This window comes from Crinia signifera, chromosome 6, assembly GCF_055691185.1.
Source record: "Crinia signifera chromosome 6, ASM5569118v1, whole genome shotgun sequence".
NCBI classification, from domain to species: domain Eukaryota; kingdom Metazoa; phylum Chordata; class Amphibia; order Anura; family Myobatrachidae; genus Crinia; species Crinia signifera.
Window position 1 is genome coordinate 172,067,946 of NC_139222.1, and position 16,659 is coordinate 172,084,604.

The 16,659-nt window shown below is 42.2% G+C and overlaps 1 protein-coding gene across 2 annotated transcripts in view; it reads right to left on the bottom strand.

The window, feature by feature from the left end:
• Nucleotides 1–664: 664 nt before the first annotated feature.
• Nucleotides 665–16,659, bottom strand: part of ABCC3 (ATP binding cassette subfamily C member 3) — a 113,971-nt gene continuing 97,976 nt past the window's right edge. For both annotated transcript variants that reach the window (XM_083148143.1, XM_083148142.1), the window contains exons 24-31: nt 14,305–14,504; nt 12,398–12,524; nt 12,221–12,322; nt 10,462–10,608; nt 8,885–9,043; nt 6,929–7,095; nt 6,170–6,364; nt 665–1,110 (exon numbers count right to left, since the gene is read on the bottom strand). In XM_083148143.1, the coding sequence (XP_083004269.1) occupies nt 1,002–1,110; nt 6,170–6,364; nt 6,929–7,095; nt 8,885–9,043; nt 10,462–10,608; nt 12,221–12,322; nt 12,398–12,524; nt 14,305–14,504 (1,206 nt within the window). In that variant the 3' untranslated portion in view covers nt 665–1,001. The remainder of the gene's footprint in view (nt 1,111–6,169; nt 6,365–6,928; nt 7,096–8,884; nt 9,044–10,461; nt 10,609–12,220; nt 12,323–12,397; nt 12,525–14,304; nt 14,505–16,659) is intronic.

A 16,659-nucleotide genomic window follows, 5' to 3' on the forward strand; every position in this document is an offset into this window, starting at 1 on the left:
CTGTCTCTACTCATAAGTAACCAAATGTGGATCAATTTCCTAACAAAATTGAAAAAAAAAAACCTGTGGTGAGCCCTGTGATAATAATGCCAGAAATAGAGACCCCCGATCACTGTCATCCCAGCAGGATCTCCAATCAGTGTGTGTGTGTGTGTGGGGTTTAAGTTTGTGATGCAGGGGAGGGGGTGCTCGCGGCAGTGGTAGCACTGGGGATGTTGGTGACAGCATATGCAGAGCACAGGATTAGGGTATTTTTTTTTTTCAAAAAATTCAGCGATAACGCTGCTGAGAGCCATCGCAGGGACAGAGCTTGGCTCTGCATGCGATATTGATACATCGGTGCGATCCGGCCGATATGATCACATCCACATCTATAAGTAGTAGTGAGTGAAAGAGAGAATACTATTTACATTGTTCTATTATATGCATAAATGTGAAAAACGTAGCTGGTACATCTATTAATGTTATGTATCTCAGTAATAACAGGTATGTACTGTATTAATATCCAGTTAATTAAGTGGGGTATATGTTAAGAAAATGTAATAAAATCATTATACCTGTTTCCACTTGATCTACTTCCCTTGTCACAGAAATTAAAAAGTGTTTATATCTTACTGTATTTTGCAGGTACACTACTTTCAAATCAATGAAAGACAACAGAAGGTAAAAAAAAAGTGAAAATAATTTATTTGGTCTTTTGTAAGTGGATCTGTAGATGTACATAATTTTGTACCATGTTTAAATAGACATACTGTATTGTACTGTAGCTTTTCAACTTTGCTCTGATCAAAATACCAAAAAAGGTTTAAAAAAGGTATTTTCTGCAAATAAAAAATACACACACCATATAAAATATTTATAGCTTGGAATAGTTGGAATGTACAATGTGTTACAAAAAAAATAATTATATATACCATACTTTTAGATTTTCTGTACATTGTGGATTTGTGGCAAAGTGGCATTCTGTAACATAATAAAAAACATCTAAAAAAATAATAATTTTAAGCTAATCCGGCATCCTTTGCCATTCCATAAAATATTCCCCTTGATGCTATGAGATTGCTTGGCGTATCAAATTCAGCTATTTGTCCTTTGTCAAGTACGAGAACTCTGAAACAATGGAAAATAACATGTGGAGTAATAGTAAACAAAACATTACAGAAATAAATACATACATAATTATTTTACATATTTAATTAGAGGGTCCTTTAAAGTAAATACAAAGTACTAACAATGGGCCTAATTCAGTAAGGGTTGTTGTTTTGCAATTACTCGCAAAAAAAAAAAAATATCCAGAGGCAGCATGCAGGAGGCCGGCCAGCTCATGGCAAGGCTGACCCGCATGCAAGGGTCCCTCCGAGTCATACGATTGCAGAAGCTAGCAATTGCATTACTAATATGCTAGTGCTTTGCTATACGTTAAGTGTAGCCCCCTGGATGCGCAGCCAGAGGACTGCTAGCTGTCGGAATGCGGCAGCTTTGTGTGGCTTACATGGCCACTTTGGCCCACCCCGCAAATGGTTTGGACATTCCTTTATTGTCCGGACTGCAGCCCCCCCCCGTAATGCTGTGTTGCTGCCCCCACAACACATCGTCACCACACCTCGTCTGCACTTAGAATGCGGTTGCATTTTCCTGAACGTGAACTTAGTTCAAGGGTATCGCACATGTGCGCTGTCTTGTGCATGCATGCGCAGTTTGCCGACAATTACCGGGCATCAATTTTCGGTAATCTGTGTGGCCTACTCAATTAGGCCCAACATGCATTAAATTGTCATAGTGACAGTCTGAGTATTGAAATTCTAGCATTCACAGTTTGTGGTCTCTAAAAAAATATGCCCAAAGAAGATTTTCAGTATAAAGTTGCTAATTGAGGAAGTATATGGACTGAAGGAAGCATGGAGAGACTATAACATTATGTATGCTATAATATCCCTTTAATCGTGACACACATGCGCATAGCTTTAGAGGGTGTAGAAAGTGTCATTGCTTTGGGAACAAGAGGCTTAAGCTGGGTACACATATATACAATCCAAGTCTCTTTTAACCGTTTGGCCGACTGTACTCCCGTCGGACCGTCCACAAACAACAGCCGATCACGCGCGTACACACCTGTACAATTTTACTTGCGACGTCCGATGTACTCCCGTCCAAACAGTCGCAAGAAAAAGATTGTACCACCGTACACACTCTCTCGATTTGGGCTTTTGACACGATATATATGAACAAAATGATCATAATGGAGTGGGTTAAGGGCATACCAAAACAAAGGGGCGTGATTACAGAACCTAATCAAAATATATAGGTTGACCACTATAAAGACGGGGTACGCGTCAGCCGGCAGGGTGAATAGGGACAGATACGGCAAAGTGACTAGGTAGTCGCTTACCGCATCTTTATAGCAGCCGGCAGGGTGACTAGGGACAGATACGCAAAGTGAGTAGGTAGACTAGATGCGGAAAGTGACTACCTAGTCACTTTGCGGTATCTAAGCACTAATTGGGGAAAGAAGGAAATGTAACTTTTATTTCTTATTCTCTAAAATTGCTCAAAACCAGTGAAGTATATCCCAAGTCAGTTATTTATATACTTGCTTTTCAACACGCTTTGAATATTATTCCTTTCACCACTGTTATTTGGTTTATCTCTGTTTAGATAACATCCATCCTGTTAATACAGGTTGATGTATTAACTGTTTGAAACAGTGTTGCTGTGTGCTCTATTGTGTGAACACTACAGTACAATGTAGCAGCAGTTAAATGGCTGGATATATTTATTTGCCTGTCCACTTCTGCGTGTGTGTTGTTTTACATTATCGGCTTATATTAGCCAGATATGGTGTGTGCGACTAGTAGGTCAGTGAATGTCTTCAGAGATTGAGCTGTGTACAGGTTACATTTATTGTGTACACATACATTTAGTGCCAGTATTAATAGGTGCTCTGATGCGCTTTTGCTGTTTTAGTGGGTTTGGCACAGATACAGTTTGTGTATAAATATTTGCTGGTCATCACCCATCAATAGATATGTGCAGATCAGTTCGATTTTTTTATACAACACCAATTTTTTGCTACACCTTTAGTGTCTTGGTGCGCGCTATATCGCGCTGCCGCACTGTGAGGTAAATGCCTATTACTGTAATAAATTACACATAATTTCCCTCTAATGTAGCATAAGTGTCATATATTGAGGCGCTATGTGCGCACCCCCCCCCCTCCCCCCATTGTCTCCATTTGTCATTTATCCCTGTGACTCTGCGCTACTACTTCTCGAACATAGCGCCTCTTTTTCTGCTACCCGGCACCGCTACTCCCAGTAAGCGGCACCGTTGCTCCCTGTGCATGGTGCCACTCCTCCATATACATGGTGCTGCTGCTCCCCATACACTGCGCCACTTCTGCTCCTGTGACCCCCTTACACTGCGCCTCTCCTTCCTTGACCTGGGGCTCTTCCTCCTGTGCCTGCACTGAGTGGGGAGACGGTAGATGGTGCGCAGGGCATCCGCATAGAGGGACTATGAGCCTGTCAGTCTGGTCTCTAGATCAAGTCTAGCAACAGCGCTGGTAAGAAATTATGTACAGTATCTTTTTCAATATATTTTTGTACTTTGTATCTTTTTCAGTTCTGCTTATATCATGAATCTTTGATATGTTTTCTGGGCTGCTTGCCAGTTATACAATGTAACTGTTTTATGGTTAGTTCTTCATTGGTTAAGCTTCTTACGGGAGTTAGCAGAGTTTTATCGGAGAGCAATATTTTCTTATTTAAACAGGTAATTTGGGGCTGTATTCTGGTAGCTTCTCTCTTAAAAAGACCATGTGTGAAGTTATTTTGTTTCATATATTATTTCTTATTTGCATATAGGCAGTTTGATTTAAGGTGTACATGTGAATGCATTAATTCCTTCTTTAGTAATTAATCCTTGGTCTGGAATAATTTGGCATCCGTACTCAGTCATATGCAAATCCTTGTGTGTCATTCAATTATTAATTCCCTTCACTGGTGTGATATGAGTGATTATTTGTTACACAACAGTTGTTTCCAGCTATTAATATCTGTGTCTAGCTCTGTACGGGCTTCCACAGTTTTTGGAGCATAACCCGTCTACATAGAACTTTAGTCACCCTGCCGATAGTCATATATATATTAGTCAGCCGGCAGGGTGACTAAAGTTCTATGTAGACGGGTTATGCGTGTAAACTTTAGTCAGCCGGCAGCGCTGCTGCAGTCGCTCTCTCTGTGCCTGGATCTGGATGTGTCTGACTGGTACCAGTGCTGCAACCCCCTCTGGATCTAGTGGATCTTACTGACCGAGTCAAGGAGCAGCAGGTCCCCTGTGTGAGGCATGGTAGTGTCCCCTAGTCATGTATGTGCCAGGGATTCAAACTGTAGCTGCGGGCGAAGTCGCACGACCCGGGCTGTCCTGTCCCTCCATGCCTGTGGGTACAGTGTTGCTGGTGGGTGCGTGGTGCAGCTGCAGAGCTACTGTGTGAGGAGTCAGAGTTCCAGGGCTGGTGCAGGTTGGGCTTTTGGGAGTCGGGATTTTACTGGGGTTCCCAAACGCTGCATGTGTCGTTACCTTTGGAAATTGAAGTTGCTGCTGTTTGAGGTCCATTGAAATGAATCTCTCTGAAAGCTGAGTTATCTGGCTGCAAACAAGATGAACCCCCCCTCCGCGCCGCTGGAGAAGACTGTAGTGCGCTGGGCGCATGATGTATCAGCCGTGGATGGGTTTAGCGGTAATTGTAATTGTGCTTGTAAAACAGTAATATTTCCACCCAGGGCCATTTTTAGCTATATATCAGAGGGGGCACGGGGCGACCTGCTGTATGCTGAGGGATACATTAGGATGTTAGTGCAGCCATCTGACTCTGGTTAATTGGATGCGGGCAGGACGATCCTGAATGCCTTTCCTGATGCTGTAAATCTACCTTAAGCTTCCCCTGCCGCTTCCTCCGTCTCAGGCTGTTAGGGAATTGGCAGATTTTTTGCTGATTTTATTAGAATTTTTTATGTAGACTGATATCCAGATTTTTGTATATTTATCTTTATTATGAGTCCACAATTGATTCTATTTGTGTCTGCGGCTAATGATCATTTAACCGCTGCTCTCTATATCTCTAAGCGGCTTCTTAAAGTTTAGACGCATAACCAGTCTATATGTGCTGTAGGAGAGATTATGCAGCTATGGAACGCCCACATGGGCGTTCCATCTTTGGCAGTATAGTCGCAAGGACGGCAGCATATCGATCGAACGTGCATACACACTGCACTTTTGTTCCGATATGAGGCCGTCCTGTCGGATGAAAATTAAACTGCAAAGAACCATCGACCGACCGAGTATGGACGGACAAGACAGTTTTTTGCCGTTTATCGCTCGTACGGGACAGTGTACACACATATACAATTGAACAGCTGTCCGACCCAGAACGGAAGAACGGCCCGACAATTGTATATATGTGTACCCAGCTTTAGTGGGAACCTGTTTATTCAGTTTCACACCAATTTCCCTGATTTGCCAGATAAGCAATTGGGTGTGACCTGTTGCCCAGCATTAATGAGGTGACATTCCATTATCAGAGAAAAGTATGTGTACAGTAGTTGCAGTTATAATGGTAAGGGAACACTGTGTTGTAGCATAATCTGACCTGGGAATGTGACATAATCTAATTTGCTCAGTGTAAAGTGACACAGTATAAAGTAAATTAGATGAAACTATATGAACTGGGTCACTATATTGTGGCACAGTATGAAGGTAAGGCACTAGAGTGTGGCATAATAGGAAAAAGGGCACTGTTATGTGACAGAATATTAGCAGAAGGTAACAGTGTGGCATAATATAAAAAGGGAGCACTCCAATGTGGTATAATATGAACAGGGGGCACTTTATATCATAATGTGAATTTGGTGGGAAATATCATTATCTACTGTATATATCTTTAGTGTCCACGAGTCTCCGAAACACTGCCATCTGCTGGCAGAGAGTGAAACTACATATTTTTCTGACACATGCACAAACACAGTAGGTAGCAGACTAGCTTTTTAAGATTTTGCTTCGAGCTGGCTTACCAGTATTGTATAAATAAGTAGATAACTACATAGATTTATAACCATAACAAATGTAGTTTTCACTACTAAGAACCACATTAAAACATTGATAATATAAGTACCTGGTATAATCCATGATGGTGTTGAGCCGATGTGCAATGGTAAGCACTGTGCAGTCCTCAAATTGTGTCCTAATAGTCATTTGTATGAGATCATCGGTTTCTAAATCAATAGCAGCTGTGGCTTCATCCAGTATGAGAATGCGAGTTTTGCGAAGAAGAGCCCGGGACAAGCACACAAGCTGTCGCTGACCAACGCTGTGATATAAAAGACAAATATTTTCTAACTATAGTAGTAGTAAGTGATAAGTGATAATTGATTTGCTTAGTACTGTATATTATGGGATTGTATCTGTCTATTATTGGTTATCCATAGCAACATCCCATGTGAAATAGAACTCCCATCTTAGTAAATTTCCCCCTCAGTGTCTGTACCTTCCTTTTCAGATTACTGATGTAGGGAATCGATATAGAGTATAGAATAAAGTAGAGACTTAAACTACCAGCCAATCAGCTACTGTTATTTTTTTTAACACATCCTCTAATTTGGCATTTAGGAGCGGATTGGCTGGGACTCCACTTTATCTCTCTCTGAGGCTACGTAATCTTCCCTTATGTCCTTTATGATTGTTAAATATAGAAATGACAAGTTACATTATGATTTTTTTTTTCCACTTGCACGTACATTATTCATTATAAAATACTTTACTTGGAGAGGTATACCAGTATTCTGGATCAAAGATTAGACATGGAAATAAGAGTATGCAGTAAGTATAACTGGCATCCGAAGATGACCTCATCTTACACATGTTATATTCATACCTTAAATTTTCTCCACCCTCTGAACATTCATAATCTAGCTTTGTAGGCTGACTGGACACAAATTTTTTCAGGTTTGATAACTCAAGTGCTTTCCAGAGCTCATCCTCTGAGTATTTTTCAAATGGATCAAGGTTCATTCTCAGTGTCCCTGAAAACAGTACAGGGTCCTGTGAGGAGAAAGCAAAGCAAAATAAATGAAAAAAAATACATACACAATAAAAAAACTATTTTTTTAATGACAAATGTGGAATAGAAGATCAACAAGACATACAAGGCATGGCTAGCGGAAGTGGTCTCACAGCAAGGGGTCATACCCTCATTGGAAGCCCCACAATTGCAAATCAATACCCTGTTTTTATCACTGTGGGGGCAAGTAAAACCATATCACAAAAAGATTTACTGGGGGCGGGTACTGGGGACGGGGCTTGATGACATCTACATCAAGCCCTGCCCCAGAAGTACTGCTGACAGTCTCCTCTTCGAAGCTTGTACACATTTCATGGGCGTACCCATGAGAACGCTGGGCATTCTCATGCAAATGCCACAATGACACGGGTGCAGGGGGCGGTCAGCTGACATCATCTGATGTCCACACGTCTGTAAGTGACTTGAGAGTGGCTTTTATGAGGGTGCACCTTCAAATGAAGTGAGTGGATCCTACTAGGCTGGGAAAGGATGGTACTGTGTAACATCCATTCGCAGGCCCTGCAAAGGAAATTGCGAGTGGGTGGTGGCCAGGCCACCATTCGCAAGGCGGGGTTTGGTGTTTGTTTCTGGAAGAATGTATCCATAAATAGGAATAAAAAAAGGTATAATTTGAAACATAGAGATTTTTTTTTTGTTTCTGGAGAAAACATATAGTAAGCAATATGATAACTGGAACATACCAGACAATTATTCATTATTATTTATTTTACCTTACTTATCTGTAAAATAAATAATAATAACTTTAACTTTTAAAATTATATTCCATGCTGTCCATTCTGGTGGACAAGTGTATAAATTGAAAATATATATCTTTTGTGGTTTTATAAGCCTTGAAGACGAATACATTCAGTCATTTTATCACTTTTCAAGCTTAGTACATCTGGCCCAGGGAGTGATAAACCGTCAGCCAATCATCTCCTACCTGTCATGACACACGGCTTTCAGCTCAGGCTGTGAAAACGCACCAAGGAGCTGCACTGTGTGCAGCTAATGCTGAACACTCACTAGGAGCGCAACAGGAAATATCGCCGGCGGGGAGAGGCTGATCAGAATCTCTAATGAAGGGTAACCATCAAAAGAGATATCCAGTACAGGTGGACTGCTGCACAGAGAACCTAGTCCAGGTTGCTGAGCAACAGCTTCATAACAAAAACTAGCAGCAGCACAGCTGACCTTAGGAGCGGATTGGTTGGTGGTTTATCACTCTCTACTGTATCACTTTTCAAGGCTTAGTACATCTCCCCCTTAGTGGTGTATCTATAATGAGTACAGTGTGTATGGAACCAGAGGTGCCCACACCACAAATCCTGCACCCATTTTTTTTCAAAACGTACCTCTCCGGAGTGGAACAGCAGTGTCAGTGATTAGGTTGGTGCACAGGTCTCCAGGGAAATGATGCAGTGGCCATTTTCCCAACAGCATGTGCAGCAGGAAAAAATGGCCACCGCACCATTTCCTGGAGACCTGCGTACACTACCTAGAGTTAATGTCACTGTTGCTGCTGATGGAGGGTGCAAACTGCACACGCCCCCCTCCTCCCTAAATACACTCCTGTGTACACTGTACACCCAAACTGTTCAGATACTGAGGTATATAAGGGTATTTGTGTTTCTTCCCTCACCAATACAATGTAGAAAACAATAGGGATACAGAAATAAAATAATCCACAACATATATGGAAGTCAGATCTTTCCTCTTGTCCTGTAGAAAACATAATTACTATGATAACTTGTAAATAAATAAAGTCACCTGTGGGATAATAGTTAGCATAGACCTGAGGTCATGCAGACCAATCTCTGATATATTTATTCCATCAATTTTGATTATTCCCTCTGCTGCCTCCAAAAGCCTGAAGAGACAAAGTGTCATTGATGATTTTCCAGCTCCCGTCCTTCCAACGATTCCAACCTGCAAAATGTATATAGCAAATCAGCATAGAGACTTTTTCAGTGTCAGCGTTGTGAGAGATACCCCCCAGTCACTTATCTGTTAGAAGACCCAGTAACTAGTAGGTGGGCTCTATCATTTACTGACATATTGATCATCCATTGTGTAAACTAGGACTACGGTGATCAACCTCCAAATGCACATACAATTATTATACGTAGTGATGCGACGGCTTGCCATAGTTACAGATGGCAAACAGATTCTGTTATAGTTTGCAAATTTTTGTGTTTCCGTGTTCACCTTTTGAAAGGTACTTTGAAAAGTATTCCAGAATGCCAAACAATGCTATCTTTATAAAGGTTATGTCTTAAATATTCTATTTAAAACGTAAATGAAAAACATAGAAAATGAAATAAGGTGCTTCATAAGCCTTCAGTTTTATTTTTAATGTTTGTGAATCAATATGGCAAACATAAAACTCTTAGCCCAACAGTGTCAATACTTTTTTGTTCTTCTCTAGTCATGTTTTCTCACATTTTGGAAGGGGTCATAGTTAATAGCGGTTCCCAAACTGTGCCTCAGGTTGGTGGTCCAGGACCAAATCTAATGATTTATGGTCAAAGTGATAGGCATAACCAGTGCTAGTAGCTGCCAATTATAAAACATATGGACAATGAAAAGCACAACTGTACACCACCGCATAACTGACCCTAACCTAAAGGACACAACTCCCAACATGACCTGTTCCTGGACTTCCCTCTTAATGTATGTATGATTGCTGACACATGCTTTGAACTAGCAGTTAATAGATAAGAAAGGTGTGTCAGCAAAGTTGATGGGAATCATACATTAATAACTCTTTCCCACTAGCATCCGACCCAGCATAAAGATGGGTAGGGAACGTTGTTGGGAGGCGGAGCTCGGGCAGCACTGGCAGATGAAATCATCACCCAGCGGCAGCTTTTACATTGCAGTGAACAGGACCGGGTTGCAGTGACACGGGTTACCCATTTCCATTGCCCCTGAACCCGGGAGCTTCCTGGGTCCAACCCACATAATTACCCAGGTCAGATTGCCGGCACACTCTACCCAGCATTTTTCACTAGCAAAAACCTTGGGTCGATGCGCGTCCCCGCGCAAAATCCCGCGTCCCCGCGCAAAATCCCGCGTTATTTTTGCTAGTGGAAAAGGGCGTATTAGAGGGAAGTCCAGACATTGAGCATTCTGTCCCTCCTGGGGATAGCTCATGTTTGGAGGTAGGTAAGAATGAGAGGTACAATTTACTTAATATTAAGTGTATCAAAAAAAACTTTTATCCTAAGGCGCTGTGATTCAAGAAGGCTTGGGAACCTCTGAGTTATATCATCAAAAGCAACATTTATTAGTAAAATCTGGTCTATAAACCATGCAAACATTATGTCAGAGATTGTTAGATTTACCTTTTCTCCTCCTTTTACTTTAAGGCTTAAATTTTTCAGCACCAGATCCAAGCCAGGTCTGTAGCGGACTGAGTAGTTGTACAACTCTACTTCCCCTGTCTCTGGCCAATCTGCTGGAGGTTTCTTATCTTCTATGGTCCATGGAGCCTGTAGACAGCACATTTTATAATCACAGGTAGAAATACTTACATATTTTTTATGGAAGCATGAGGGGTTAAGGGGGAGATTCTGTAAAGCAACTATGCGGTAAAAACCCCGTTATCGGGGGTTTTTACGCATTTTGATATGCAGCAAAACCCGCACGGCGAGTTTTCACTGCGAAGGGTATCGCCAGCAAAAGCTGGCGATACCCCATAGAAGCCTATGGGCTTCTTAACGTGATCCACGCCGCCCCGAACGGAACCCCGCCGCCTCGCGTCGACACCCCCCCCGGCACCTGCTGTGTCCAGTCAGCACAGTGTGTGCTGCCTGGACCTGTGACCTCCTCCCTGCACTCTATCCTCTTCCGGGTGCAGGGAGGAGGAGGAGGAGGAGAGGCCACCGGCAGCAGCAGCCCCGGGTAAGGGAGGGGGGGAGCCGCCGGGACCCGCAGCACATCGCCGACAAGATCGCAAAGGACAACTCTTAACGCAAGAGCTGTCCTTTGCCATAATTATCGCATATGTTTCAGTATATGCGATAATTAGGTGTGCGGTAGCCGGCGATGTGCGGCGGTAAGGGGGCGCGGATGATACAGCATCCCGCCCTAAATCTTCTGTTTGCTTTTGCATTATGATATTTCAAGCTGCTATTAATCCACCCAGATACAGCAAGATAATGTCCTGAAACTACTATAGTTAGAATTGGTTGCATTGTATAAAGGATACAAGCAAAAGGTGATATCTGCTTAAATATAGTTTTAAAATGAGAAGAAATGGATAACAATTCTAACAAGAGATTGCTGTGTGCAGTGCCAAACTGGTGAAGGCAATTGTAGGGAATCAGGCTTAAGGGATTTGGACAGCAACTACAAAGGCTAGACCAACAATTATGGAAGACTAAGGGAGCTTGTAACGCTAATTGCGGGGTGGGAAGCGCTGTTGATTTTGAAAAGACTGGCTGTACGCTGATTGGCTGAGTGTCCAGCCAGTCTTTTCAAAATCAGCAGCGCTTCCCGCCCCGCAATTAGCATTACAAGCTCCCTGCCACCACTGCCCAGATCCCCACCACCGCAGCAGTTTCCCAGGGCAGTGCCGTCTTCCCAATTGGGGTGGGCCCCTAGAATCCTTGGGCACCTAAGCAAATGCCCATTAAGCCCAATAGGAAAGACGGCAGTGCCTCCCAGTACATGGGCCTCAGAAAAAGAGACAGACTCTGCTCCATGGTTGTGTTGACACTGGTGATGCTGTGTTCCACTTCTGTTTTTATCTATGCTTTTGGCATGCATTGTTTTTGAGCACTGTATGTAGAAGTCTTTAAAAGAATGGCTATACCATAAGCGGATAACAAGGTTAGCTGAAGTCACCTGGAGGACTTGTGTTCTGTGCTGTGGTTTCCTTGCTAGATCACTCAGTGATATATAATGTCATAATTAAATGCAGGAAATGAACACATTATAAAGTAGGATTTTTTTCTTCTGTAGATAATTATTGTGCTTTGCAGATTTTGCAACATATTTTCTAATAATGTGACTGTTTCCATAGAGGCGTGCAGTATTTCCATGAACAAAGATTCTGCAATTTATCGTCTTTGGAATTTTTATTTTTAGTACAGAAGTTACCTCAGTTTCTGTCTCTGCATATTCCTTCACACGCTCCACAGCTACAATGTTTGTCTCCAGGTCAGAGGTCATCCTCACCATCCAATTCAATGACATGGTCACCTTAAAAATAACATAGTTTTGAGAAAGGATGTACATTGAACTAAATACATCAATTTTAGATGTAGCGTTTATTACCTGCAATGCATAGGCTACAGAGAGACCCACAAGTCCAGGACTAAGACTATCTCTGCCAATCACAGCAAAAAGAGCGGCAAAGAGGACGACACAGTTTCCAACAAACTCAACCCGGATTCCGAGCCACCTGTAACATACACAAAATCTACTTCAGTTTGTGTATATTTTCCTTTGTGGAAGGAATATTTCTTGCTATGGCTGTGACTTGTAAAGAGTGTTAAAAAAGTTGGTACTTGTGTATTATAGCGGCGCCCATCGCATCGCATACCATAAGGCATGCGATGGTATGCGATGCGATGCGATATCGCGCGATATTGTACAATGTCATACAATTTTAAAATTGTATGACATTGTGTATGGCATACAATGCCATACAATGCGATGCGATTAAAAATTGTATAAGCACCCTAATGGGTGCTTACAATGTAAAAAGCACCCCCACGCCACCCCCCCACTATAAACGTGAACCCGAAGCGTGGCGAGCGCAGCGGTACGCGTCCTCCGACCTTTTCATACCCCCACTATCCACGTCGGCGTGGAGTTGAGAATAGAAAGTGTGGCGAGCGCAGCGAGCCACCGAGCCCGAAGCGTGGCGAGCGCAGAGAGGTATCGGCGTCCCCTCGCCGGCTTCACAGGTGTCCGCTCGCCACGCTTCGGGCTCAGTGGATCGCTGCGCTCGCCACACTTTCTATTCTCAACTCCACGCCGACGTGGATAGTGGGGGTATGAAAAGGTCGGAGGACGCGTACCGCCGCCGCTCGCCACGCTTCGGGTTCACGTTTATAGTGGGGGGGGTGGGGGGTGGCGTGGGGGTGCATTTAACATTGTAAGCACCCATTTGGGTGCTTAAAAGCACCCTTTAGGGTGCATGGCATGCGATGCGCTAAAAACATTGCACGATGTACATCGGGGGGCGCCGCTATAATTCATAAGTACCAAAAAGTTTTATATTTTATTGACATTTAAGTACAGTGCAACAGAATGTTTGCCAGGTATATAGGAGAAAGTCACAGAAACTCATTATATCATACAGCAGGAACTTAGAACTACATACCTCATGGGGTAAATTCAATCTCATAATTGATTCTAAAAACATTCCTTGTATTGCTGTTGACTGATAGTATGATACTGTCTTATATTTACCTTCTGGAATGTCAAATAACCAGATTTCAGGGGGAAGAGATATTTTTTCCAAGAGACAATGAGTGAGTTGCAGAGAGAGAGAAGCAGATGGGACAGTTCCCTCACAAAGAGCAAGAGACAGAAAAGGCTAAACAGTAGCAAGAAAGAGAAAAGGAATACAAAAAAAGTCAGGAAAAAGAAAAAAACTGAATTTGCCAGAAAAAAATATTTGACACAATGTCAAAATAAATAAATAAATAAATAATAATAAAACTATAGCTGAACAAGCAAGTGTGTAATATATAAAGCACAATGCACCCTGCTAAGAAACATGTGATACTGGAGAGTGACTGAGGATATCTGTGCACATGCAAAAGTGCTTTCACGGCTGCTGTTATTCACGCCACTTTTTATTTATTGCCAAGTGTATCAGAGACGCACAAGGAATTATTTTCCATTAGCCACAAATTCCATGTTGCCCCACATTTAACACAGCCAATAAAGACACATAACCATTTAACGAATGAGATCCCTACAATGAGGCAACATGCTTTATTTAGAACACTAATAGGATTCCTAAAATGAGTCATTGTAATGCAGACTGTTGTTTCTTTTTGCAGAATGTACAGATAGAAAGTCTTGGGGGGGATGATGTGTAGTCATGTTTATCTAAAAAAAACCAGTTGTTTAAAACATTCATTTTATTCCCATGTTATTAGTTGCTGGTCAAAAGACAATGTTTCATTTTACATTACTGGTCACTAAATAAACATTGAATACTGTACCTGTTTGATACAATTCCTGGATAATAGCTTTTTTGATTTTCATCCACCTTTTTGTCACTAAGTAAAACAAAGCTGTTTTGCCTTCCATATGCCCGAATTATACTGGCGCCCGTGATTGTTTCTGAGAAATGAGAGTATATCGGAGACCTGCTGACCGATTCCAGTCTTTTTAATTGTCGAGATGTGGCCACATAGAACCTCTACAACAATAAGAATAAACACAGCTAACGGACTGCTTTGTTTTTACACCAAATTAAGCAATGTTTGTCGCATGGTTGTCCTCGGGTTCTAACAGCATCATGTAAGTGTGACAGGTCACAGGGCACAAATACTAACTTCCAATGCAGTAGAGCTATGCAGCATTCCTGTTCTGTGTACAACTGTTATTAGTATTTTGTTATGAAATAAAATTATTGTTATATATGCCTATCTATCTATCTATCTATCTATCTATCTATCTAGTCTCTTGGCTGCGTCTATACTTGGACAGCCAGTTAATAAATAAACAACACCCCTGAATAAATATATTTAGGGGGTATTGAATCCCCGGCGAGCATCTCCCGTCTTCCCCGACAGCATTGAGCAGGGTATCTCGGCAGAACGAGCCGACATCACTAGCTGTCGGGCTCGTTCTGCCAAGAAAGGCCGGGAAGTGACGAGCTGCCGGCTGCAGCTCGCCACTTCCCGGCCGCAACTCGCGGCCACGCCCCTTCTCGCTCCCCGGCAGGCGGGACAATGAATTCCGCCTGCATGATCTCGGTCGAGTGACCCTCAGATTGAATAACCCCCTTAGTGCCTGACGCAGATATAGATTACAGATCTGTGCATGTGTCAAAGCCTGTATACGTAACTTTTCTAAATTACTGGAAAATTATAATTATTCCTATCTCATCTGTATCTATGCTTGCAGCTGAGAGGGTGTCGTCAGCCAGTAACTTGGTGTTCACATATGGGTTAGGTGTGGCATGCCCCTGTAAATGGAATTGTGAGTTATTAAGAGGTGAGCAGACACAGACACTTCTCTTCCAATGTCACTTTTCATAAGGGGGTGGATGGGGCGGCCTTCTATGAATACAGGTGGAGATCTGCATTTCTTGGGGTATGGAAAAGCTTCCATTTTTTGTGCAGTTCTGAATCAGACCCTTAATGTATAGGATGCTTCTTTATGGCACATAAGTTTACAAAATATATGTATATAATAGTATGGGAGGGTGTAAGGGCAGTACAGATGGTGTAATGGTTAGCATTACTGCCTCACAGCACTGAGGGCACGGGTTCGATTCCTACCATGGCACTAACTGTGCAAAGTTTGGATATTGCGTGGGTTTCCTCCGGGTACTCCGGTTTCCTCCCACATTCCAAATATATACTGGTAGGTTAATTGGCTTCCAACAAAAATTAACCCTAGAATGTCTGTGTGCGTGTACATGTGGTAGGGAATATAGATTGTAAGCTCCACTGGGGCAGGGACTGATGAGTGTTGAAATATCCTCTGTAAAGCGCTGCGCAATATGCGTGCGCTATATGAGAAACTGTTAATAAATAAATACAATATACCTATAATTTGCCACCATAGCCATTCAGGATTTTGTAAATCAGGTGCAACATTTAAAAAAAAACACTAGATGGCATCAGAGGATGAGTACATTGTGAATTAAATGATCTTTATGTATAGTATACAGGAAAAGCAAAAATGCTAAAATTTACATGAATAATAATGATGGATAAAAACTTTTATACAGCCTTAATGATCTGCATACAATACGATACAGCATGATATAAATAAAGTATCAAAAGTTTGTGTGTGTGTGTGTGTGTGTGTGTGTATATATATATATATATATAGAGAGAGAGAGAGAGAATGGGGAGACAAAGGCACTCAGAGACTTCTTAGGTGAAGCAAACATGGACCAGTTTAATCCATATAGAGCAAAGCCTGTCTACGTTTCGGGGGTCAAGCCCCCGTCGTCAGGACAATAAGGCTGGTATATACCAGCCTTATTGTCCGAAACGTAGACAGGCTTTGCTCTATATGGATTAAACTGGTCCATGTTTGCTTCACCTAAGAAGTCTCTGAGTGCCTTTGTCTCTCCATTCTCTACATTGTTGGCTGTACCTGGTGCAGTCTCCTAGCTTATGGCAACGGAGCAAGCTACAGCTGTTTGCAGCTAAGATCAGACCTGAGTGACAGTTCTTCCCCTGTTCCTATATATATATACATATACATACAGAGGATGCATGCGGCACTCGGGACCCAGATAAATAAACGACAATTACACACTCAGTGTAGTTTGTGACGTTTCAGCCTCTCGGCTTTTATGAAACAGCTTACATAAAAGCTTGATAAAAGCCGAG